This window comes from Leptonychotes weddellii, chromosome 4, assembly GCF_054177405.1.
Source record: "Leptonychotes weddellii isolate Sample4059 chromosome 4, ASM5417740v2, whole genome shotgun sequence".
Lineage (NCBI taxonomy): Eukaryota > Metazoa > Chordata > Mammalia > Carnivora > Phocidae > Leptonychotes > Leptonychotes weddellii.
Genome location: NC_138372.1, coordinates 164,276,415 through 164,302,664, shown reverse-complemented (window position 1 = coordinate 164,302,664; position 26,250 = coordinate 164,276,415). Strand labels below are relative to the sequence as shown.

Below are 26,250 nucleotides of genomic sequence, written 5' to 3'. Positions count from 1 at the left end.
CGCTCTGTTCTAGAATATCTTAAAGTAGGTCCCGCACATATGTAATTTTCCCGTGAAAGAACTTTGGGACGCTGATTGTGGTGTTTTTGGAGCATAACCACTAGGTCACCCTTAAAACAGACAGAATTAGTGCTGATTCTTTATTACTGCCTAGTATTAGTTCATTTAAAATTTCCTCCGTCAACACAAAACTCTTTGAATCAAGACCCAGGCATTTTGCTTTTAGTTGTTACGTCACATGAGTTCCTTATATTCTGTGGTTCACCCCACCCCACTTTTGATCCCGTGACATCAGTTTCTTAGAGGGACTGGTCACTTTTCCTGTAGGTGATTTCATGTCCTGCATTTGTCTGACAGTGCTTCCTGGTCTTGTTCCTCCATCCCTCACATTTTATGCTCATGGATATTTAGATCTGAGCCTTGATTCTGGTTCAGTTTTTAGGCAAAAGTCCTACTGCGTGACTGCGGGCGGGCACATCTCGATTGGCCACCTGAGCGCTGCTGGGATCGGCCAGGGCGTTGGGGCGCGGTCACGAGGTTCACGTACGTCTCGCAGGAGCCAGTCGTCTTTGGCATCTGATGATCCACCTGCTTTTCTTCTAGAGGTGTCCATGAGCACTATTTCCGAGGTTCTCGGGAGGAGAGTTCAGTTGAAAGGTCTGATTGGGAAGCGAGCCATGAAGTGCCCATACTGTGATTTCTATTTCATGAAGAACGGCTCCGACCTTCAGCGTCATATTTGGGCTCACGAAGGTGAGTATTGTTCTTTCAAGGTAGAGCCCCCTTTTAGTTTTGTGCCTCCATGCTTCATGTGGGCATACTTTAGGAGGAAGCCGTCTCGTTGTGTGCCTGGCAGTTAGATGTCCTTCAGCTTCCTGAGAAATGTATCCATGAGCCAGCTAAGCTCGGTGATTTCAGTCCCTCCCTGTTCAGTTGCCATTGCAGTGATAGAGGTGTGCGGTTCAGAGCTTTCATTGGAGTTGTAGTGAGCTAGATCCCCATGACGTCTGCGCTGGCGTGGTAGGTGCTCAGCAGGTGTTGGGGTTACAAGTGAACGAAGGCGAAGAGGACGGCAGAGAGGCCTCTGGTCCGGCATCGTGGAGGAAGAATTCAGAAGGCGGGAGAGTTGCGTGGAGATGGAGCGGAGGGAGGAAGATAAGCTGTGCTTTAGGGATGCTTGCCTGTGAAGGGAAGTGCGGGGAACATGCTCTGGGACTTCGGGTATTTGGAGGTCAGGAGGTTGTTGGAGACAGCGGGCCACCAACTTTGCTTCCCGCTGTAAGGACGCAGCGCTCCTGGGGATGAGGCTCAGAGCCAACACCCGGGGGAGCCCTTCTGGACATTTGCTGAGGTCCCGCCTGTGAGTTAGGGAGCTGGAGTGCTGCAGGCGGAGGGTTCCTGGAGAAAACGAAGGACGGAGTGTTTTCTGCAAGGAGGAGAGAAACACTTGTTCTCAGGCCTTGGGGAAAGCACCATCGGGAAGGGAGAGGTGAACAGTTCAGGAAATGGTGGAGTAGGGATCCAGACAAGGCAGAAGGAGCAGAGCTCAAAGCCAAGGTTGGGAGGCCCTTTTTGTTTACCCGGACACATGCACCTGCCCTCTGTGCCCTGGGCATACCCCGCAGCCTCGGTGAAGCCTCGATTTCCTTAGCTGCAAAGTCTTGGGTCCCGTAGACAAGGGCTGAAGATGCTGGGTGCGCAGGGTGTCAGGTCCTCCCGTGCTCAGTGTTGGGCACATCATCCCTCTCCCTGTGCACGTTGCACTGGGTGTCACGGCCTTATTGCTTTACATCTCCCTCTGGACAGTGGCTGCAGGGGCCGTGGCTTCTCAGCTTCAGAGCCCCCTCAGTGTGTGCTCCAAAGTAGGTCCTCAGGAGGTGTTTGTCGAGTGAAGGGGAAGCAGCCAGGACGCCCCACAGTCCAAGCCTTTAGCCCAACAATAGCTCGTGTCCTAAGGCTTTGCTCAGTTTATGAAAATGTGCTTTCCCGTCTGATCCTGGGGGCCTGATCCCATTGATTTCTGCACAGGCCCTTGTTTAATTTTGGTCAGCTTATCTCAGTTCAGTTGAATATAATGAATGTGTGCTGCAGAAACTGCTTGGGGGTCTGTGCCCGCGAGGAGTTCCTGGACTGTGAGGAGAGGCTGGTGCGGACGACTCGCCATGCAGTATAGCAGTACGGCTAGCAGGGAGTTCAGGACTGGGACGCTGAGAGGGCACCGAGGGCACTGGCTTGGGCAAGCCAGAGAAAGCTGCACGGGGGAGGCCCTGGCAGAACCAGGAGGACAGGGCATGGCCGTCGGGAGGAACAGCATGGATGAGAGCATGGCAAGGCCCGTGTGCGGCGAGTCTGGGGGTAGGCACTGCTTTGTTCGACACGGATATGCACATATATCCTTCGGATGCACGCATATATGCACACCCATATAAATAGGTGGGTGTCTGTGTAATTTTATTTATTTATATATATATTCCCCCCTCCCGCTCCGTAGGTGTGAAACCCTTCAAATGTTCTTTGTGTGAGTATGCAACTCGCAGCAAGAGTAACCTCAAGGCTCATATGAATCGTCATAGCACTGAGAAAACCCACCTGTGTGACATGTGTGGCAAGAAATTCAAATCGAAAGGGACGTTGAAAAGTCACAAGCTCCTTCACACTGCTGACGGTAAGTAAATGACTCCATAGCATAGTGAGTTTTTTTCCTCTCTTGAAAGTGGGGTGTGAAGCTGACATCCCAAGACCAGCAGAAACAGTAGATGTGTCTGCAGACAAGAAAGACCTGGGTCTTTTAGAATTTTGATTCTGAAAGAGCAGAAAGAACTCCCCTGCTTCCTCATTTGCCCCGTGCTCAGGACTGGAGCCCTGCCTGACCTCCCCTAGTGCTGGGTGGTGTGCATGCGTGCACATGTGTGTGTGCATGGGTGGGTGGGTGTGGAGGGGACGTGGCTTCAGGGAATAAGGCACCCTCAGGAGGCCTTGATCTGAAAGTTTCAATCCTCTTCAGCCCTCCGTCCTCACCTGAACCTGAGGACCTTAAGGGGCAGCCATGATCACACCTGACCCGATGTTTCCAAGTGGATGCTTATCATCCAAGCTACCTCAGGGGCTCAGTTTAAAATACAAACAATACTTGGGCAAATTTGACCTTAATGAAGTACACTTAAGTGGATTTCTAATTTCATTCATTCTTAAGAACTATTGATCGAGTTCTTACTATGTCCCAGCCATGCCTGGGGTATAGGGTCAGTAAGGAGCAGTTTCTGCCACTAAGGAGTGGTGGGGAGGAAGAGAAGCATGCAGGCCATGCTAAAGGTGGGTGCTATGAAAGAAGAGGGCTCAGCAGCTTGAGGAGAAGGATGTGAATCGCTGAGGGCAGGAGAGGTGATGGGCAATGGTCACAGTGGCCAATAAAGTCTCCCTGAGAGGGGTAGGATGGAGAGAAGGAAAGCAGAATAGTTTTAGGAAGACAGGCAGCTAGGTATCCAAGATCTATAAAGAACTTCTCACTCGACACCCAAAAAACAAATAATCCAGTCAAGAAATGGGCAAAAGACATGAACAGACACTTCTCCAAAGAAGACATACAAATGGCCAACAGACACATGAAAAAATGCTCCACATCACTAGTCATCAGGGAAATACAAATCAAAGCCACAATGAGATACCACCTTACACCAGTCAGAATGGCTAAAAGTAATAAGAGGGAGGAACAAATGTTGGAGAGGATGCAGAGAAAGGGGAACCCTCTTACACTGTTGGTGGGAATGCAAGCTGGTGCAGCCACTCTGTAAAATAGTATGGAGGTTACTCAGGAAGTTAAAAATAGAGCTACCCTCTGATCCAGGAATTGCACTACTGGGTATTTACCCCAAAGATACAGATGTAGTGAAAAGAAGGGGCACGTGCACCCCAGTGTTCATACCAGCAATGTGCACAATAGCCAAACTGTGGAAGGAGCCGAGATGCCTTTCAACAGAGGAATGGATGAAGAAGATGTGGTACATATATACAATGGAATATTATTACTTAGCCATCAGAAAGGATGAACACCCACCATTTGCATCGACATGGATGGAACTAGAGGGGATTATGCTAAGTGAAATAAGTCAAGCAGAGAAAGACAATTATCATTTGATTTCACACATATGTAGAATATAAGGAATAGCACAGAGGATTATAGGGCAAGGGAGGAAAAACTGAATGGGAAGAAATCAGAGAGGGAGCCAAACCATGAGAGACTCTTCACTATGGGAAACAGAGGGTTGTGGAAATGGAGGTGGGGGGATGGGGTAACTGGGTGATGGGCATTAAGGAGGGCACGTGATGTAATGAGCACTGGGTGTTATACACAACTAGGTAATCATTGAACACTACATCAGAAACTAAGGATGTACTATATGTTGGCTAATTGAATTTAAATAAAAAAAAGGAAGACAGGCAACTAAACCATAAAAGGCCTTAAGCATTTTTTATTTTCCTTTAAAAACCCTAGCTGTGGCAAGGTCTTGTCAGTATTATATGTAATGAGACAATAAACCCATATTTATAAATATATTGCTATTTTAGCACAATTATATACAAAAATTGGAGTTCACCATAAAAATCAAGAGTGATTTCAACAGTTATTTTTGATTTTAGAACTTAGACGATGGTATAGCCATTAGGTCATACCTTTATTTTAAGAATGTTTTAGGGAATCCATCCTGTTGTGTGTGCATCTGGGTGAGCTTGAGGGACTTACGGAGAGGCTGCATGCTTAGCTAGGCTTTGTTAGAACTAAAGATCCAGGGCTTGCCTAAGGCTGAACGAAGGCCAGAACTATAACTATTCAGACCTAAGCAGTGTGCTGTAAATAAGAAAATCCATAAGCAAAATAATTAAAAATGCAGTGACAGTCAAGCAGTCTACCCTGAGTAATTATTCATGAGTTCTGTTCCTCCACAAACAATAAGCCTTACTGATATTTCCTGACTTGGAAGCACGTGATTCACTGAAATCTCGAATAATACAGCGCCATTAATGAAAAGCAGCTGTCGTCAGCTCCAGGAGGTCTGGGGTGTCCACTGGGCTGTGGTGGCAGGCTCTGGGGGGGCACGCTCGGGGCCCGGCAGGGGCGCTGTGGCCTCATGCCTGGCTCAGGGGTCTGGGTCCTGGCCTGAAAGGATTCGAGGAGATGGGGTGTATGTCTAATCAGGGCCCTGGACCGACCGCTGTTGGATGTGGAGGGGAGGGCTGGGGTCTGTAGTGACACACACAGCCCTTCCCACCTGTCACTTGCTTCCCTGAGCCCTTCAGCAGGGAAGGGAACTTGGGTGGGCAACGATGGTGTGTCCTCAAACCGGTAAGACAACCTTCCCAAAGAGGAAAGGCCTTGCAGGCATTATGAAATATTTTGTAACAAAACAGGAAATTTTTCTCTTATTTTTTTTTCTCTTAATTTTTTTTTTTTCGCTGACATTTTTGGGAGTTTGAGGTATTTGTAAAGTCATGTCTTGTTTCCAGACATTCACCAGTCTGGGAAGAAAGGCATCACGTTTTAGGTGCAGTGAGAACAGCACCAGAATGGGGGGCCTGCTACCTTTTGCGCCCCCTTTCTGCCCCACATGGGCCTGAGTTTGGTGGGGCAGGATAAGGACACGAGACCTTGACACCTCCTGGGTCTCTCTCAGCCCCATGCTCTTTGATAAGGGGCAGGGTAGCTTCACCAGGTAGTCCCTTCTTCCCCCGCCTTCCTGGTAAGGACTTCCCGTGGTTTCATGTTTTCTCGAAGGCCAGCTTGATATGTGGTGTGCCCGATCACAGGCCGGGTGTCCCAGCTCCAGGGCTGATCTGCTCTGCAGCTGTAACCAAACTCTCGGTCCTTCTTTTTCTTTTCAGTTTTAAAAAACTTGAAAAAAAAGCTTCGTTCCATCTCCTACCCACTTTTTTGGTAGCAGTCGTATTTTATTTTGATAATTCTTAAAAGCTTTTTGTATGTATCTCAGTGGTTTGTCATATTGTGCAAATATTTCCCTCTAACTTAATATTTGCTTTTTCATTTTATTTGCCACATCTTTTAAATACAGAAGTTAAATAACCTTGCATATTTAAACTTATCAGTCTTATCCTTTGTTATATTTTTTTTTCATGATTTCTCTGTGTTGAAAGGAACCTCCCTTACCTTAGGGGAAACTTCTTTTGTATTTTTTTCAGGTTTTACTTTTATGGTTTATAACATCTATTAAAACTAATATTCTTGAAATTTATTTTGGTATGTGGTATGTGGTAGGGATCTTTTTATTTTTTTAAACAATTTTCAATTGACTCAACATATTTATAGAGAAATCGGTCCTTTTCATTTTATTTTGAAATGCCAGTCTCTCAAGATGCTGGGCATGTTCTGAGATTTTGGTCTGTTCAGTAATATCTGTTCTAGTACATTGTTTTATTAGGTGTTATTTTTATAACTCATTTGATTATGCACACATATGTTATTCCTTTTTCATTTTTTATGGACATCTCTTAGTTTTCTCATTTAGTTATTACTCCTTTAGATAAACTTTGAGACTGTTTTGTCAAGTCAAAAAAAATGTCTTCCCCTCCACCAAAGGAGGACACCATCTCCCACCCCAGGGATGCCCTTGTGAGCTGTGTGACATCACATGTGCCTCGAATTCCTCAGGGAAAAGTGCTGGTACTGGGGGCTTGGTTGCCTTGATGAGGCTGTCAGCCTCTAATCATAGAATTAGCTCTTTATTTGGAAGCAAACGTTGCTTTAAAACCTGCCTGGAATGACTTGGGTTTTAGTGGATCTGTTGTATCGGTAATGATTCAACAGCTTGTCCCACAGAGAAGCTGTGTGGGGTAGGCAGAGCTACGGAGGCCTGAGTTTTGAGTTTTGCTTGCCACTGCCTCGTAGGGTGGCTTTGGTCAGGTCACTTTTCTGAACCTCAGTTTCCTTATCAGTAAAACGGGGATCCGTATGGCCCTGGGCCTGACGACGGGCTGGAGGATCAAATGACAGAAGGTGTCCCCCCACTCACCTGGGCTCCACCTGCCCTTCTGGCTGTTCCTTCTTGGTCTCCTTTTCTGGGGCCACCTTAGCTGTGACCTCCTGCTCTTGGAAGTCCATACACTTCTACACTCATTCCCTGGGGCATCTCCCCAGTCTCCCCGTGCTTACACACTAGTTATATGGAAGGCTTCATAGTTTCTGTCTCCAGCCCTGTCCTCTCCCCCAGGCTCCACCAGCCCTGCGGGTACAACTGCCCGCTCAGCATCTGTTCCTGCACGTCTAGAAGGCACCTCAGACTTAGCCTGGGCAACACTCAGCTCCTCATCTGTCCCAGACCTGCGCCTCCTGCAGGCCAGGGGTCACCAAACTCCAGGAAAAACATAGTAAATATTTGAGATTTTGAGTGCCACATATGGTTCCTGCCATATCGTCTTCTTTTTGATTTGTTTTGTTTTCTTCCCACAAACCTTGAAAATGTAAAAGCCATTCTGAACTCCCAGCTGTTACAGAAACGGGCTGGGTTTGGCCCGAGGGGGGCCACAGTTGGCTGACCCCTCCCATACCCGTGTCTGTCAGTGGCCGCTCCTTGGCGGTTGCTTGGGTCAGAAACCTCAGGTCATTCTTGACTGTCTCGTTCACACCCTGCCCACAGCCGGTTAGCTCCTTCTGTGTGTTCTCCCTTAGTTTTCCCTCCCCAGCACCCTCGAGGGGTGGCGTTTGTCCACACCGCCGCCACCTCGTGCCTCCTTTCTTGCTGTAGCCATCTGACGTGCTCCCTGCTTCTGGCCTTGCCCTCCCACAGTCAGCTCCCAGACAGCGGCCAGAGCGACGGCCCGGCTGAGCCTCCCTCTCACCCCTCTGTCTCCCCGCTTCCCCCCGCTCTCCCCTGACCGTCCCCTCTCCAGATGCATCCATCTCATTCGTGTTCTCACATCTGCCAGGTCCATGCCCTTCTCTGACCCTAATGTGCATTATAATTTCCTTGTTCATGACTTTCCACTTGACTGTAAACTCCTCAAGCAGGGACTCTTGACCTACTACATTTGCTTTGTCTTGTATCCCTGGCACCTAAAACAGTGCCTGGCTTACAGTAGGTGCTCAATAAATGTTCATTGGTTGAATGAGTGAAAAAAATGTAAAGTGCCTTGCAGACAGCAGTTGGAATGTAGAAGCGCTCAAAAAGTACCAATTGCTTTCCCCATCTCATCTCTCACATAGTTGTATTACATCAAGTGCTTGTGAATTGGATGTTTTAAAATACGGCAGAGGAACTTACTATTAAATGAATTGTCTTGCTCTCAACTAAGTAAAAGGGAACTGAGTACGCACTCCTTTTACCTGCTTGCAAATCCATTTTTTTCACATTCATGGGCTCTTTACTTTGCCTCAGAAGGGAGAGGTCAGGATGGGCGGAGGTTTCAGTTAAAAAGGCTTGCCAGTCAATATGTACAAAGAGAGCCATTGACATGTAAAGGGCCTGATTAAAACCCTTTGCATGTGTGCCAACAGTATGAAAGAATTTCATGCAAAAGTCATGCTGTAGCGCATTTTTCCCTTTTTGATTTTAAAGAGGGCCTCCGCACGTGTGGTGTAGAGGCTTTCCCAGGATTCCGCCGCCCCCAGCACATGGGGCAGGTGAAATGGTGCAGTGCCTTTCTGTTATGTAATCCGATGAGAATCCCCTAGTCATGAAATAAAACGCTCTTTGAAGCTCGATGCTAATTCCTTTGGGTCCCCCTCTGCCCCATCCAACCTTCCCTCATACACTTGAGTTAAGAAGTTTTCTGGTAAAATTTAAAAGAGGAATTCTCCGAGCTTCAAGCACTCTTGTGTGCATCATAATTAGACAAGTGGAGAGTCGAGTGTGGAACTTAGGTCTGAGTGGAGGAAGTACCATTTTTCCCCACACTCCTTCAGTTTGTAATAAGAGATCCCATGGCTACACATGGAAGTATTCTAGAAGTAAGTGTGGAGTTATTTTTCTCCTTCCTCTACAAGCAGAGTCCTTGTAGGATAAAGTAGCCCCTTTACTTCTAAAAACATGTACTCTAAACAATGGAAAATGGTATCCAAGCAACCAGCTGGTTGATCCTTCCAAGTTCATGTACTAGGCTTCAGTGAGACTGGTCTCTGCACAGCATCCTCATCCCTCTTACCCTTTGTCCAGCTCACCCTGGAGTCAAAGCGAAGGGACAGGGGTGGGCATGGACATGGTGGGTTTCTCTTGGCTTACCTTTACCAGCAGGTGTCTGGGTGATGGGCAGCAGAGGGCAGGCTGATGTTCATGTCACTTTATGGGCGCACCCTGTCTGGGTCCACCTGAAGCTCTTCTCAGGTTTTTATAAACCGTAAGAATAACAGCCCATGGGATAAAATGAACCATACAGCTTCCTGAACAGTTAGCTTAGACTGCTGTACAGATCTGACTGTTGAGGAAAGTTGGTGACCTAAAACCTCACCAGGGTAGAGGGGTCTCAGCAGGTTGCAGATGCCTGGCCCAGCGTCTGTAACCTCAATCCAGGTAGGGTGCGTGCCTGTTCCTGTTCTTTTCTCTGGCTTTTGGCCCCTGTCTGTTTCTTCCCATGCCTGATGCATTCCTCCTTGTATCAAAACTGGTGTGCTCATTACAGAGAACCATCAGTTTCTTAAGTCTGCCGTTGCCTGAAGTTCAGCCCTTAAAGCACAGAGGCTTCTTCAACTGTATTTTTACTGCCGTAGCTATTTCTGTCCTGATTTGCCATTGTACAGATCCCCGCAGATGTGAGAGCTGTGGAGATGGGCTCCGCCAACCGCCGGCTGCAACACGTGTTACGCTTCCTTTGGGGAGCTTTTCTTACCTTCAGCAGCACACCCCGGTGTGTCCGGCCACGTGGGAGGCAGCAGGGCAGACCCAGATTGGAACTACTTACTGCCTATGTGACCTTGAACCCGTGCTTCACCATCCCCGTTCGTTTCCCATGGCTGCTGTAACAAACGACCACACGTTTACTGGCTTAAATCAGCACAGATTTATGTTGTGACAACTCTGAAGATCAGAAATCCAAAATCAGGTTGTCAGCATGACTGCATTCCTCCTGGAGGCTCTAGGGGAGAATCTGTTTCTAGCCTTTCTAGGTTCTAGAGTCTGCCCGTATCCTTTGGCTCATGAGCCCCTGCTTCCATGTTCAAAGGCAGCAGCGAGGCCCTTCTAACCTGGCTGTGCCTCTGCTTCCATGATCACGTCTCCTCAGTGACCCTGACCCTCCTGTCTGTCTCCATAAGGACCCTTACGATTTCACCAAGCCCACCTGGGTAATAGAGGATAATCTATCTCAAGATCCTTAACCTGGTCACATCTGCAAAATCCCTTTTGCCACAGAAGGTAATAGGCTCTGGGGATTGGGACCTGGATATCTCTGGGGGGAGGGCATTACCTACCACAGTGGGGTTGTGGGAAGATTACTTGGGTTCATATTAAGTGAGAGGTGCCTGTTCCCTCTGTGGTCAGTGTTCTCATATTCTCAGCAACTGTGGACACAGCGTAAGGATGGATCTGCATCGTCTATGTCATTTAGGAAAGATCCCATGTCTCTTCTCTCAGATATTCTCTCATTAGGAAGACACAGTGCAAGAGTTAATATTTAAAGAATATCAGTGTTGAAAAAGGTAAAGCCATTGTTCTGATAAATTTACTTATGCAAATATCACCTTTTGCAGTTAAGACTGGATCAACAGTCATAATAAGATATTTTCACCTTAATGCCTCTAGTTATTAGTACTAGTAATAGTTCCGATTTATGCAAATTTCTTTAAGTATTTTAGTGCTCCTTCGAGTTTGAGGTACATAGGAAATTTGATTTGGCAGGAGTGATTTAATTTAACAGGTTTTCAAACAAGGTGCCTTAAGTAAGAAGGAATGGTCCCTCACTGTCTTTCTTTGTGTGCTGATGGACTCCAAGTGCCAGAAGACAAAGGGCATGGTTTTATTTCACCAGATGGTTTGAGATTTTTCTACCATTCCACCTCTCCCTAGTTTTATATAGAACTCTGTTTAAAGTAAGCAGCTGGAACCTTCCTCAGGGAAGCTGATCAAGCAGATAAGGGTGTAGTGAGACACAAAAGAAGCTGACAGGTGCTGTGCATTTTCTTTTTTTTTTAAGTATGTTTTTCTAGTTTTATTGAGATGTAATTGACATAACATTGTATTAGTTGAAGGTGTACAACATATTGATTTGGTAGAGTGTATATATTATGAAATGATCAACACAGTAAGGTTAGTTAACCTCCATCACATCACATTTTGGTTATGATTAAGTGTTTTTTAATTTTATTGAATGTATTTGACATATAACATTGTGTAAATTTAAGGTGTACAGTATGTTGGTTTGCTACATGTTTATATTATAATATATTGCCATTGTAGCAATATTTATCACATTGCATTATAGTACAATATTGTTATCTATTCATTTTATTGTACATTAGCTCACTATGGCTTATTTACTACTCGTTGCAAGTTTGAGCCCTTCAACAACATCAGTTTTTATCCCCCCTCATCCCCTAGTAACCACCGTTTTACTGTTTTTGTCAAGTTTGACATTTTTCCATTCCACAGAGAAGTAAAGACAGTACTTGCTTTCTTTATCTGACCTACCTCACTTAGCATAATGCCCTCAAGGTCCATTCATGTTGATGCAAATGGCAAGATAGTCTCCTTTCTCGGGGCTGAATAATATTCCCGTGGTTTACATATGCCACTTCTTCATTATCCATTCATCCGTTGATAGCATTGGCTAGTTTCCATGTCTTGACTATTGTGACTAATGCTGTAATGAACTTGGGAGTGCAGATAGCTCTTCGAAATCCTGTTCCTTTGGGTATACCCAGTAGTGGAATTGCTAGGTAGTAAATAGTGGATGGTATGGGAGATCTATTTTTAGTTTTTTGAGGAACCTCCATATTGTTTTGCATCGTGGTTGCACCATTTTACATTCCCACCAACAGAGCACCAGGGCATGTCCTCACCAGGATACCATGCTTTTTCTAAGGGCTGGTCACCAGGCTGGGGGCTACATATATCCTGGAGGGAGCCCCCCCAACAGCTGCCGGCAGGTGTGGGGTAAATGCTGTTCCCCTCTACTTGGGATAGCCTCCTGCTGGGGCACAGCGTACACAGCAAGACAGCTGCTCATTGGCTCTCCTGCCCTCCTCCTCGCACATTCATCCTTCCCTCCAAAGTAGAAAGAACTTCAAAAGGAAGGGCAGTCTCACATCCCTTGGGGTTGGGGGCACCTCTCTCTTCATCCGACTCAAGGCAGAGTCACAAGGACTTCTGTTCCTTCCTTCCCGCTCCCTCCCTCCCTCCAAATCCTGCCCCCTCTATCCTAACATGGCAGGCTGAGTAAGACCTGGGTAAAGGGCACATCTCAGGATTGCTGGACACCAGACCCAGGGCTTTCCTTTCCTGTCTGGTGCTACTTGTGTTCAGGCAATGTCCTGTCACCAGGGCCAGCCAGTGCTCCATAGGTCAGAGGTCAGCTTTGGTCCATCAGCCAGTCAGCCGTGGAGCGTGGGCTGGAGAGCTCATGTTACCGGAGAAACAGACTCCTGCCACGGAAAACTGGAAGACGGAGGGATGAACAGACGTGGAGATGACCTTCCCCCCGACCATCCCATCTTTGAAGGGGGGCTGTACAGGATCACACCTTTTGAGGGAACTAGGAGCTGGTGGTAAAATGTGGTGCTTCCAGAACGAGCCGCAGTGTCTGCAGTGGAAAATCTGCAGCCAGCCTGGCTCTCAGAAGGATGCCGAACTGAAAGTCACAGGGGCAGATGATGCTGATGGTATCTTTTTCCTTACCACCTGCAGCATTAGTCAAGGAATCCACAGGCTGTGCTGCGACCCTCAGACTTTCTCTTTGAACCGCCTGACACATCTTTTCTTTCTTGAATCGTTCGGCACCACTTCCTGAGCCCCTTCTGGGGAAGGTAGCCTGTTTTGTTCTCATGGTGGTGTTTTTTTTTTTCCCCTTATTTTTTTTTTAAATTAAAGTATCGTACACGTGCAGAAATACACAGCCGACTGGGTTGTCACAAAGGCAGCTCACCCATGTCGCTACATCCCAGGATAAGACACAGGACGCTGCCATCCCTTCTGAAGTCCGCCTCACCCTCCCCACCAGCCGCCCCTTTCCTCCTCAGGGTCGCAGCTGCCCGGACCTGTCACACTGTAACTTGATCTTGCCTGTCTTTGAACTTCATTTAAACCAATTCATATAATACGTGCTCTTTTTGTGTCTGGCTTCTTCCCTTTAACATTATTTGTGAGGTTCACCTAGGTGGTTATGATTCTGACCTTTAACGTCTGGGCCTCTGGGTCAAGTAAGACTATCCTGTGTAACGGAGATCCTGCATGCTGTGGCTTGTGGCTGGGAAGACTGTCCCTGCAGTTCACCTTCTTCACTATGGCAGTGTTTTTGTAGTCAGCTCAGAAGGCTTTCCTCAAGAGTGTTTCTCCAGAAAGTGGTAGGACTCCGCTCTCTTTTGTCCCCCTCGCTGACAGGACTTGGCTCAGAATGACTTCTGACTGTTGGCAAAAGGTAAATCATGCCCCAGAAGATAAGAGATGACCACCTCTGAGATTACTCACCAAGTTAGGCCACTGTCTTGTCTTCGTGAAGAAGATGGGCACAGATGCCTGCTCAGAGGGAGCACTGCAAATCAACGTACAGCCAGGCAAGGCTGGGGCAACACTTTAAAAGGCCGTGAACTCTCTCCAGTGTCAAGTTCAGGAACCACTGATACCATTTAATAGCTCCATGTTTAAAGATCTGTCTTGTTAATTGTATTTCATAGGAGATGGGCTGAAACATCCCAGCTTTGCAGAGATGGATGCTAATTTATCCAAAATGCTATTGTGTTGCACAGAAAACGTTAAAACAAGAGTCACAAAGATCTAATCTCTTCCTAGAAGTGTGCCCACAATTCTGTCACCTAACATAAATTATCCTTTTAAAAATTCTTTTTCGGGGTGCCTGGGTGGCTCAGTCCATGAAGCGTCTGACTCTCAATCTCAGCTCAGGTCTTGAACTCAGGGTCATGAGTTCAAGCCCTGTGTTGGGCTCCATGCTGGGCATGGAGCCTACTTAAAAAAAAAAAAATCTTTTCAAACGTTATTCATGTTCATCTGGAGTGATTACATAGTTGTAGTTAAAGCATAGATGTCATTCTTCTAGCCTTAAAATTAATGATTGTAATTGTTGTTTGTTGCTGCAGAGTCCATGAATATTACATTTAGGGGCTGTGTAACGTCTCACTAAGGTGGTGGGCGATCCATGAGCTGCATAACCAGTCCCTTATTTTTGGACAGTGTATTATTTTCTGCTTTTTCCTCATTAAAACTAACTCGCAAGGAGCCCTTTCTTGCATATGAATTTCTCCTTCCTTTGAATTAATTCCTTAGGACACATTTCCGGGAGCGGGCTGGCTATTTTGCCTCAGTGGTTTTTATCATGGGTTACATGGCTAACTTGCTGCTTTCAAAAAATTGAGCCAGAAATACGGAAGCGTTCCAGCTTTGCTCTTTCACGTTTGGTGCCTCATATTATTAGAAATGGTCAGTTTCTTGGTTTAATGTGTGTCAGATCTTACCATGTTACTGTCATTCTTAGTTATTTGATAACTCACAATTGAACAGGTAAATTTGAGGGTTAAATGGATGGACTGAGTTAATCTGCATAAAGCATTTATAACATTGGCTGGTTCATAGTGCTGTATGTAAGTGTTTGCTATCAGTGGACTTCTTTTGATGAATGAAATTAATTAATCTTCTCTTGATGAATTGTTTAAATCCTGTTTTTATAATATATACAATACATATAAATGATATAAATAATAATTTATGCTTTCTGGGGTCTTGGTGTCTTCTGCTCATGTGCTCACTGATTCATTCAACAGCTGTTTGTTGGGACTCTTTCGGTTGCACTTGACAGAAACTCATTTGAGGTTGCTGGAGCAGAAAAGGGGCCTTTCTTATAATGGTACCATGGGAGCTTCCAGAGACTCGAGGACTTTGTGTGTGTGTGTTTGGTTACTTCTTCCTCTTCATGTGGCTTGGTCTTCCTCGTCCTCCCATCTTAGCTTGACTGTCACTTCCTCACAGAGGCCTGTTTTCGTTCCATTTCCTCTTGTGGCGGCTATTGTGGGGAGAGAGGGAGTGTGGCTGGGCAATCACCCTGTCGGGCTTTCCTGTAACTCACCGCTAGCCCTGCAGCCAGTATGCGCTCCCTGCTAGACACAGGGACACGGGATGAGAGGTGTGCTGTCCCTGTCCCCAAAGTACCCACAGCCCAGCGAAGGTGCCAGACCGACCAGCCAGAGACGAATTGATGAGTCTCTTGGATACAACAGGGGACGATGCAAGAACAACAGAACAAAACCCGAAAGCTCCCCCTGTCATGAAGCTAAATGATAAGATAAATCAATAAAATATGTGGCATAGTACAATTGAGGTATGAAAATATTTCATATTGAGAACCTTGAAATAGGAAAACGAAAATATGAATATGAGACAATTCAGTTTCAACACGAAAATGTTACAAGATGAGGAGTTCCGAAAATGAATCCCTAAAAGCGACTATAGTTATAAATGGGATGGTGGTGGGGGGATCTGGGAAGGGTGTCCCAGGCCCTGGGAATGGTAGGTACAGAGGTCTGGGGGTGGGGGATGTGCTCTGTCCTTGGAGTGGAGTGCGGGGGGCAGGGGCGTTGTTCCTGAGCTTAGAGAAGTAACAGCCCACCTTCGGGGGTCTTGCCAGCCATTGCAAGGGGTCACAGCTTGCTCCGGTGGAGAGAAGCCAGAGAGGTTGCTGGGGGCAAGGTGAGGAAGGCCTTTCATAGGCTCTTTGATACTATAATTACTTGTACTTTAGTTTCCCGTTCTGTGTATTTTTTCTGGTTAAGGTATATTATCTTAGGCTGGCTTAATTAGCCCCATCCCTGAATTGTCCCAGAGAATGCCAGGGAGGTCAAAGAGATAGGACTGGAGGGGCACCGCCACAGCTGTCCAGAGTGACCGTGGCGTGGAAGGGCCCCCTCCCGGGTCACCTGCGTGTACCCTCAGCCTCATCCCTTCAGGGCTACTTTTCAGGTGCTTGCCACCCACTGTCTGAGTCCATCCTTGGAGCATGCAGGGGTGACCTCCGTATGCTTTTAATGAAGCCTCTAAGTTGCAGAGAAGAGCGAGCCCAGGGTCACACAGGGCAAGCTGGACCGAGCCAGAAAGAATGCACTTCTGCTGCCAGTGGCTCTTTTGGGCGCTCCCGTCTAATGGGCCCCCATCCTGTGCAATGGCCTTTATGGTTCAGATACATCCACTGCTGTTACACATTCTCTGTTCCCTTTGGGGAACTGGTGTCCTACCCTTACTAGCTGAAGGATTGCTACGTGGCTCTGAACAGGGACTTGGGGTCCAAATCCAGGGGCTGCCACTGACCACTTCATAACCTGCCAATTGCTCATATTCTTGATCCTAGTTCCTCATCTGTAAGGGGTTAGCACTGCCTGCCTCCCCGGGCTTGGGAGTGCGTGGCTGAGGTCATGGACATCAAGTCGGAGCGCAGCTGCTGCTGGACAGTAGCTCGGTAGCTAGAGCTAGCCAGATATGTTGCGTGGAAAATGCATTCACTTTTTACCAAAACCGCCTTTTTCTTTGTAATCATTCCTTTCTTTTCCTGGGCTGTGGTGTGATCCAGATACAGACATTGGATGTGCATTGGCCAGCACTTGGAGGTCACTCTAGCCTCGGGTAAATGCTATGTTTTCTGTCCATTCTCCCTGCAGTTATCAGGAGTGTCTTGATAGAAATCAGCTGATAGTCTCAAAGCATTGCTCTTCATGATGAGTCATGGTTCTCCATTGCATTATTTTAATTAGGCAGCTAAAGATTATGCCAAGTGCTCTCCCAGGCCTGTTTGATGGGGGCTGTCAGGTTGCTGAAACATTTGTAGTATTTATTGCAGGGACTCTGAGGCTTTTGCCGGGGGAGGGGGGGTGCTTTTAGGAACTATGTTCTTTTTTTGTCTCTCGCAGAGCCCTGGGAGTAAATCCATAAAAGGCTGACTCTTGATCTCAACTGGGGTGATTCTGTTTATCCATTTCAGAGTAACTTTTTAGCACTTCATCTTTTACTCATTGAGCGATACGTATTGGTAATGAGTAAAAATATTTATCAGTTTGGAGAATGGCTCTATCAGCCTTCCTGCCCCTACTAAGGCAGTGGGGAACCTAACACCATTTTGCTCAGGCTGCCTGGCACAGTGAGGATGCATTTGTGTGAGTCGGAATCAGTGGAGAAGTGTGGGGGGCTGAGGTTATCTCAAAGACATGTAGAAATGTGCGGCCCTGTGTTTGAAAAAAGATGATACTATATTTAACAACAAATATTACTTGGTTTCTAATTATGACGTGTCTGCCATACACATGAAAAAGTTTTCCCCACGCTTCGGACTTGCAGAATTAGTAGAATCTAGAATTTGGGGTTTGTTCATCTACAATGATAGTGTAATTGTGTTAATATATTTATACTATTATTTCCCTTTTGCTGTTACTGTTGAAAGTGTTATTCATGTAAGATACGCAGAATTTCCTTTCTGTTCCTTTCCCAGTTCAGTAAAATGCACAGGATACGTTCGGTGTGAGCCATGCACTCAGGTGCTTGGGGTGTGGGGATGAATAAGACATGGTCCCTGTGGGCAGCCAGGGCAGCGCCAGGCTTGTGGGCAGGCAGTGTGAGGCTGCAGAGTCAGGCACAGACAGAAGCATGTGGAGAGGGTCTGTGGGAGCCGCGGAGGGCTCAGTCTTAGCCCAATTGCCAGAGATGTCGTTCAACTTGAGTTGTGAGTTACAGTGAAGACTGGCTATATGCCGAGAGGCAGCGCACCCCAGGCATGGAAGATGTTAGCAGAGGCTTGGCAGAATGCTGTCAGACCTGAAAGACTTCTGTGTTACAGAGCCCGACATACAGAGGGAAAGGCAAACTGGAAGTCAGAGAAGGGTCAGGTGCGGGGAGTTAGTTTGGTTCTGCAAGGCCTCTGTATCACGCTCTGGAATTTTTCAACTTTGTTCTGCAGTTGGAGTCCTTGGTGGTGTGCAGAAAGAGCTGTGTGAGAGTTTATGTGTCAGGTCATCTGGATAGAGGATGGGGCATTCACATGAATGGATGGATGATGGACGGAGGGAGGGAGGCAGGAAGGGAGAGAGAGTGGGCAGGTGAGCAGATTGATGGTTAGTTGATGGGGGATAGATGGATGGATGGATGAATGGCAGATGGATGGAAGGGTTACCTGAAGGCAAGGAAGCCAGGTTATAGGTTTTTGTTCTTGTCCAGGAAAGAAATGAGGAGGACTTAAACAAGTGTGGAGGTATTGAAACAGAGAAATAGAGAAATATTTAGGAGGTAAAACTGAGATGAGTGCAGTTGGGGTCATGGAGATACTGAGGAAGGCTGCCAAGTCTCTGACTTCATGATTGGGTGGGCAAAGAACTGGGAAGGCTGGAGGTGGGACCCATTTGATGGGGAAGATAATAAGTCCAAATTGGGTCAGCTAGGCAGAAGGTTGGATACTCAGATCTTGAGATCAGGGAAGGGTAGAGGATGTAGAAGTAAGGGTGGGAAGGTATAGATTTTGGCGTTAGAGGTTTACAGAAGTCCACAGGTGAAGATTATATGCAAGGTTGCTTCTAGAAGGAGAAGAATGGGAGCATGGGCCACAGCATTGTGGAATGCCGGTGTATGAAAGGTGTGGATGGGAGAGACAGCCTCAGGGACACTGAGGATACTGGCCTATTAGCAGAGCAGTGTGCAGCAGAGTCCAGCAAAACACAGACTAAGATCCACCGGCTTGGCCCCATGGAGTTCATTGGTTCCCTTGGTGAGAACGGGTTTCCAGTGACAGGTGCCATCAGCCGGTTTACATTGGGTTTGAGAGTTCATAGGAAGGGAGGCTGTAGGTTGACAAGGGAGACGACTCTCTCACCCAGCTTGTCTGTGAAGGAAAGATGTGCCAGGTCCCTGGGAGGAGCCAGTGTTTCTGTGGTACCATGTGCAGTGGCTGTGCCCTTGGCTCCCCGAGAGGCCCGCACCCTTGGAAACTGCTTGGGGACCAGTTGACTGCTGGCAGAAGTCGGTCATATTTCTATTCGGTTGCACAATGGTATTACTGCATGTCGCGGTTTCACTTGTGCTCACCGGGGGGTAAAAAATGTAGTGCGCCTGTACATCCATTAATTTGTTTTAACAAATAAATAATGGGCCCGTTCATCCCGTTAACGAGTGTTTGAATGTTGCTAACGCATTCATCCTCTCACAGAGCAGTGTTTTCCATTTCTGTGCAGTGCCTTTCTAGCAGCCCCCCTCACATCTGGCTTTCACACTCCTGCCAGGGTTAGGCGTTCCCGGCACAGGTCCTGCTGCCTCGCTGAGTGGCCTTCTGCCTTCTCCTGGCTCTTGGGACCACAAGGTGCTCTTGGTGACATGCTCTGGCAGCGTCTCGAGGGCCAGTGCCTGCCCCTCTCTAGACCTCATGCTTTGGGTCCCAGAAGGAAGCCCCAGCTGCTCTGGTCTTCGGAGCACCTGAGGTCCCCACTCCGTGCTCCCCGCCCCTGGGCTCCCCCGCTGTGGTCCTCTTCCGTCCAGTCAGCTGGCCACACCCTGACTTTCTTTAGGAGCCCGCTCAAGTGTTGTTGCTCCTGGGGCCTCCCCAGGCTGTTCTCCTCCTCCTTCCATGGCGAGCCCCCTTCCGTTGCCACCTGTGGTCAACAGGTATCTGGGCGTGGACAGGCTGTTTCCCCAGAGATTCTGGACTCCCACGTGGCAAGGGGATCGTCGTGCACCTGTCTCTGTGCCTGGCACTGCATTCATCTGCGGGAGCTGTTAGCCTGATGACACTCACCTTCTCCTCCCTTCTTTCCAGGGAAGCAGTTTAAGTGCACGGTGTGTGACTACACGGCGGCCCAGAAGCCCCAGCTGCTGCGGCACATGGAGCAGCATGCCTCCTTCAAGGTGAGAGGACTCGGCGCGTGGCGGGCAGGTGCATGCTGGAAGTGCGTTGCATGTCAAAATGAAGGTGTCATTATTTTGGGGTGTTCCCTTCACTTCCGGGCCCCCTTGGCTAGGATGCGTGGAGTCCGAGGTGTAGCTCACCTCGTGGCGTGCGCTCTCCTGCCAGAAGGGTGGGATTTCTCTATCCTTTGGAAGCCAGGTCCAGGGACCATGCATAACTAGAGAAAAGGCATGCTCTTACTCTAAAAACCTGGAGGGATGTAGAGGAGAGGCTGTGAGCTCTAGGAACAAGGGGGTGTGCTTTCAGACCTGGACGGCCTCAGGTCAGTCCCCTGGTACAACAGGCTCGTGACGATGCACAGCCGGGGAACTGGAGATGGTGGCCATGGGGTGCCCGTTGCCGTGCCCGGCACATAGTAGGGCCTCAGGAGGCGGTGGCTGTCCGTATTCACGTCATAGCTGTAACTGAGATCTACTGAACGTGGCTGCTAAATATGCACTTGGCCGCCACTTCTGCTGCAGTTACTGACCGTGAGGCTTGTGGTCTCATGCATTTGTTTGACAAGAACTTCCGCCTGGCGCTGCGAACTCAAGCCTTAAAGTTGATTCTGCCACTGCATCTACGCATGGAAACGGAAAGCACGGTGCTCTAATGTTTGTTGAAGTCGTGTCCACCGCTGAGTCCCGGAGAATGGAGAAGGTGGGAGGGGCCATGGGCCGCCACACTTGCAGGTTGCATTTATTGAGCACCTGCTGTATGCCTGCACTGTGCTCGGAGCTTCACTCCCGTCAGCTCTCCCCTCCCCCACGGTAGAGCCCATCATCCCTCTCTCACTGATGAAGAACTCGAACCTCAGAGAAGGTACCCGGTCCCCCATTAGGCTTGTCTGCCATGCCCACATCTACAGATTTCAGTCACCGTTGAAACACTAACCAAGCTGTGTTGCCACCACTTCGGAGGGGACGAGGACTCCCCCATCGGCAAGCTCTTCTGAGGCTCAGAACAGCCAGCCCAGTGAGAGATGACTTCTCAGGATCTCACCTCTGCTGGTTAAGAAACCAAGTGGCTCAGAGGGTTAGGGGTTTATGTGCTGTAAACATCCAGGAAGGGAAGGGCCCAGAACTGACTTTGTCTCCGAGTCCTAGGCCTGGGCTTCTCTCCGCATGTCTTCTCCTTACTCCTCCTTACTCCTTGTGGGCAGAGAGGGGCTCACGGGGAAAACTGAGGGGGCTGCACCTGTTGCTTGTGTCTCGGCTTTAATGTCCCTGTGGCGGACCTGTGTTTCTCAGGTGGGTGTCACCTCGTGGGAGTGGCGGTGTGTCCGTGGGGAGCTTCTTGAGTGTCCTGCAGATTTTGTACGTGATTTAAAATGAAGAGCTTTATCTCGAGTTGCACCACCACAGGTGTGTTTCTTTGGGGGAGCCTAGACTTCCGTAGACTAGCGCAGGTGGGGTGCTAGGGAACAGCGAGCTGAGGTAGCTCTCACTTCATAGATGAGAAAGGAGGACTGGCAGGTTCTTTACTGTCCTCCCCGTCCCCAAACTGGAGCTAGACTTCCCATTCGTTCCTGGGTTTTCAGCGGGAAACATCTTCTTCCCCAGCCAGACACAGCCCAACAGTCTCTCTGCCCCCCCCGTCCTCACTGTTCTCTCTCTCAGATTTGTGGAATCTTTGGCTTGTGTGTACGGGAAGTGGATTTGGGGATGGTTTGAGCTCAAGTGTCACCCTGTTGTCACATAGCTGCCGTTCGCTGCTGAGGCCTTGGGAGCTATGGGGCAGAGCTGGCCCTGGGGTCACGTCTGCCTTCCCATGGGCACCCTCCCTATGGAATGGTACCGCGGCTGGGCTGGGAACCACTCAGTCCGACTCCGGCCTCTCACCTCCTCCAGGTCAGGTGCTCTTGTAGCACGAGTTAGTGTAAGTAATGTTTCTCAAGTGACTGGGACCGACAAAGCGAAACAAAGTTTTGACAGTGGACAGTTCTCTTTCCTCTCTGTCACTTTTCTTCTTCTTCTTTTTTTTTTTAAGATTTTATTTATTTATTTGACAGAGAGAGACACGAGAGAGGGAACACAAGCAGCAGGGAGAGGGAGAAGCAGGCTTCCCGCCGAGCAGGGAGCCCGATGCGGGGCTCGATCCCAGGACCCCGGGATCATGACTTGAGCCGAAGGCAGACGCTTAACAACTGAGCCACCCAGGCATCCCTCTCCGTCACTTTTCTGTTACTGCTCAACTACCTCCACCTTGTAGCTAGAAACTGTACAAGTTATTACTGAATAGTTCAGAATTCTGGCATGGGTCTCACGGAGCTAAAGGCAAGGTGATGGCAGGGCTGTATTCCTTCCAGAGGCTTTAGGAGAAAATCCATCCCCTGGCCTTTTCTGGCTTCTGGAGGCTGCCTGCGTTCCTTGGCTCTTGGCCCCAGCCCTCTGTCTTCCGAGCCAGCAACGTAGCACCCCACCTCTCTCTCCTCTGCCTCCCTTCCGCCTTTCTCCTGGGAGGACCCTTGTGATTTCACCTGTGGGCCCACTTGGATGGCCCAGGAGAACGTCCTTACCTTAAGGTCAGATGGTTAACAACTTCGACTCCCCGTGTAGTCGTAACTTCTTTTTGCCGTGTGAGCTTCCAGATACCAGGACGTGGACATCTTTGCAGGGACATTATTCCGCCCACCGCATTCCCCTCTGTTTTCTTCCTTTCACATCTACTCTTTGGTAGAAAACTCTCATCAGAATCCGAAAATACATGGTATGCGTGCTCCCACACTCCCTCTGCATACCAGTGGCAAATATTACCAAGAAATCAAGCCTCTCTGTTTCATTAATCCTACATGAGGCCTCAGAATCGTCAGGCAGACACTACTAATCCATTGCAGTCGGCTTGCAAGAGGAAACCAGTTGGCTTTCCTAGATGCAGATATATAATTTACAGTATATAATTTGTATCCAGAAACACTGTAATAAGGGCAAACTCTTGTATTGCCTTTTAAAATTACATGTTTTTATTTATTTATTTTAAAAATAAAAATATATGTTCACTGTATAAGATTTGGAAAGTGCTTTTCCTTCCCTTTCTTTGCAGAATTTTTGGATACGATATATTTTTTTAAAACCTAATTGAGGTCCTACTGTAAATGAGCATTTTTGGGTGGAGATTCAAACATCAGTTTTACCACTGATAAAGCTCTATTAGAGAATGTAGCTTTAAATGAGTGGCCAGATGGTTTGCCAAGAATACTTCGCTGTTGAGTTAGAATAACCTCCCAGTCAAAGGCAGGGCTGGAGAGCCTGCCTGATTTGAGCATTATAAATATAGCCTTTTTTTTTTTTTTTAAATCATCGTTCCACAGGCATTTTTCCATTTCATGAAAATATACTTACTGTAAAACTGCTTTTAATGGCTGCTTTGGGATGAGTATCCTAGTTTAATTACCCATTCCCCTCATAATTGGACAGTTATGGTCATTCCCAGTTTTTTCTGGGAACATCTTCATGCCAAAAGCATTTCCAAGTCATCCTAAGATCGAAAGGACTATAAAACATGGGGTGAAGCCCATCAAACCCCAGAGAATTCACAAGCAGTGAAGGTGCTCTATGCACCTCTTGCAGCTGTAACTAAAATGCATTACCTCGGGTGGGACTGACACTGTCAGTCTTCAGCAAGTGCCAGAGGAGATGCTTGCACAGAGGAGCTGTCACGGAGCCAGGGGCCTCCAAACCAAATGGGCTTGTTCCCTCCCTCTGGCTGTTCAGCTCTTTGCTTCCTCGTGAATAAATACACCCGCACGCTGCTCAGTGAGGCAATGTGATCGCAGGCGGGAGTCCCCTCACACGGTTTTCTCTCTCTCTGTCGGGCCCCTTTGACCCCACAACTCTCTTGAGAGGATTGTTCTCAATTAGGGGACCTGGGTGACTCCGTGGTAGTCTCCCTACCACGTTAATAAATGGTGGCTTTATTTCATTGAAAACATTTTTATTTTAAAATAATTCTAAACTGATCTAGAGTCCGGCGGATTTCCCAGGTACCGATTCCCCGTCTTCCCTCAATGACAGTGTCTTCTTTAACCATAGTGTGTTATCAAAACTGGGAAATTGACTTTGGTATCCTGTTAACTAAACCACGGGCCTTCGTTGGATTTTACGTCTTTCCTCTTTTTTTTTTTTTTGAAATTAATAAAGTATTTTGAAGGTAGTTTTCAGTTCACAGCGAAATTGAGAAGAAAGTACAGGCACTTCTATACTGTCTGGCCCTGCCTCCTACTCACACCCTCCCCATTGTCAGCATCCCCACCAGAGCGGTACATTTGTCACAGTCCAGCCTATACCGATACGTCCTACTCACCCAAGGCCATAGTACAGTAGGGCTCCATGTTGGCTTTCTGCCTTCTGTGGGTTTTGACAGATGTATCGTGACACGTATCCACTGTTACGGTCATCATGCAGAGCCGCCTCACTGCCTTGAAAGCCCTCTGTGCTCCACCCATTCACCCCTCTCTGCCCCCCTCTCCCCTGGCAGCCACTAATCTGCCTACTGTCTCCATAGCTTCGCCTTTTCCAGAATGTCCTAGAGTTGGAATCATACAGCATGTAGCCTTTTCAGATTGGCTTCTTTCACTTAGTAATACACATTTAAGGTTCCTCCATGTCTTTTCATGACTTGATGGTGCATTTCTTTTTAGTGCTGAATAATATTCCATCACCTGGATATGCCACAGTTTGTTTATCCATTCACCTACTGAAGGCATCTTGGTTGCTTCTAAAGTTTTGGCAATTATGAATAAAGCTGCTTAAACACTGGGTGCAGATTTTTGTCCCGACCTAAGTTCCCAGCTCCTTCAGGTAAATACTAAGGAGTGTGATTGCCGGATTGTATGGTAGGAGTATGTTTAGCTCGGCAAGAAACTGCCACTCACTGTCTTCCACAGTGGCTGTACCATTCTGCATCCCCACTAGCAATGCATCAGAGTTCCTGTTGCTCCACATCCTCACCAGCATTTGGTGTTTTCAGTGTTCTAGATTTGGGTCACTCTAATAGGGGTGAGGTGTGATACTCATCCTTGCTTTAATTTGTATTTCCCTGATGACTTAAGCTGTGGAGCATCTTTCATGTGCCTGTTCATCATCTGTATATCTTCTTTAGTGATGTTCAGGCTTTAGTCTGTTCAGGCTTTTTGCTCTTTTTTTCTTTTTCTTTTTTTACTTGGGTTATTCATTTTCTCAACTTATTGTTGAGTTTTAAGAGTTAAGAGTTCTTTATGTATTTTGGATAATGGTCCCTAATTGCAAATATTTTCTCCCACTCTGCAGCTTATCTCTTCATTGTTTTGAATAACTTTATTTTTAAATAAAGTCTTATCTTTTCATATAAAGGGATACTTATATAAAGAGGATGCTTGTTTTTGCTAGCCCTGTATGTATCATTCATACTAAGTGTGAGGGTTACATGCTCATTTCACTTGGGTTCATACAGCTTGTGAAACTGGATTGTAATTACTTATTTCTAAAAAACAGAGTTGTGCTGTTTTCTTTCCTGTCATGACAGTCATTGATACTGGGGTGGGAGGTACTGATAAGAGAGATGGAGAAGGTGGAGGGGAGGAGGGAAATGGTTCCACAGATCCACTGTTTTAGCTGATTTGGGGTCACTGGACTTCCCTCCCTAGCTTACCTGCTATCCTGATTGATTCACCCATTCCTTCTAGGAAACTAGTCTAGATTTCTCACAGTGTACTTGTTAGATACCAAAGACAGAGAATGGTACTTTAAGGTAGTATTTTTCAAAATCAAGAAGGAAAATACTGATTGAGCAGCTGGAATTTTTAATGCTACTGGTTTTTTAACATTTGCCTTATCTTTATGAATGATTATCTCATATTAAAAATAAACTGCTCCCAGTAGGAGGGGAAGAATGAAGGGGGTGAAATCGGAGGGGGAGACGAACCATGAGAGATGATGGACTCTGAAAAACAAACTGAGGGTTCTAGAGGGGAGGGGGGTGGGAGGATGGGTTAGCCTGGTGATGGGTATGAAAGAGGGCATGTTCTGCATGGAGCACCGAGTGTTATGCACAAACAATGAATCATGGAACACTACATCAAAAACTAATGGTGTAATGTATGGTGATTAACATAATGATAAAAAAAAAGTTAAAAAAAAAAAAAAACTGCTCCTGGTATCCCAATTGAAAAGTAGGTAAAGAGAACAGGTCACAGAGAAG

The 26,250-nt window shown here is 47.3% G+C and overlaps 1 protein-coding gene across 1 annotated transcript in view; it reads left to right on the top strand.

The window, feature by feature from the left end:
- The window catches only part of ZFAT (zinc finger and AT-hook domain containing), a 180,864-nt gene that overhangs the window by 80,431 nt on the left and 74,183 nt on the right, over positions 1-26,250 (top strand). Inside the window, exons 10-12 of the mRNA XM_081817145.1 lie at positions 604-753; positions 2,492-2,665; positions 19,945-20,033. Coding sequence (XP_081673271.1) covers positions 604-753; positions 2,492-2,665; positions 19,945-20,033 — 413 coding nt within the window. The remainder of the gene's footprint in view (positions 1-603; positions 754-2,491; positions 2,666-19,944; positions 20,034-26,250) is intronic.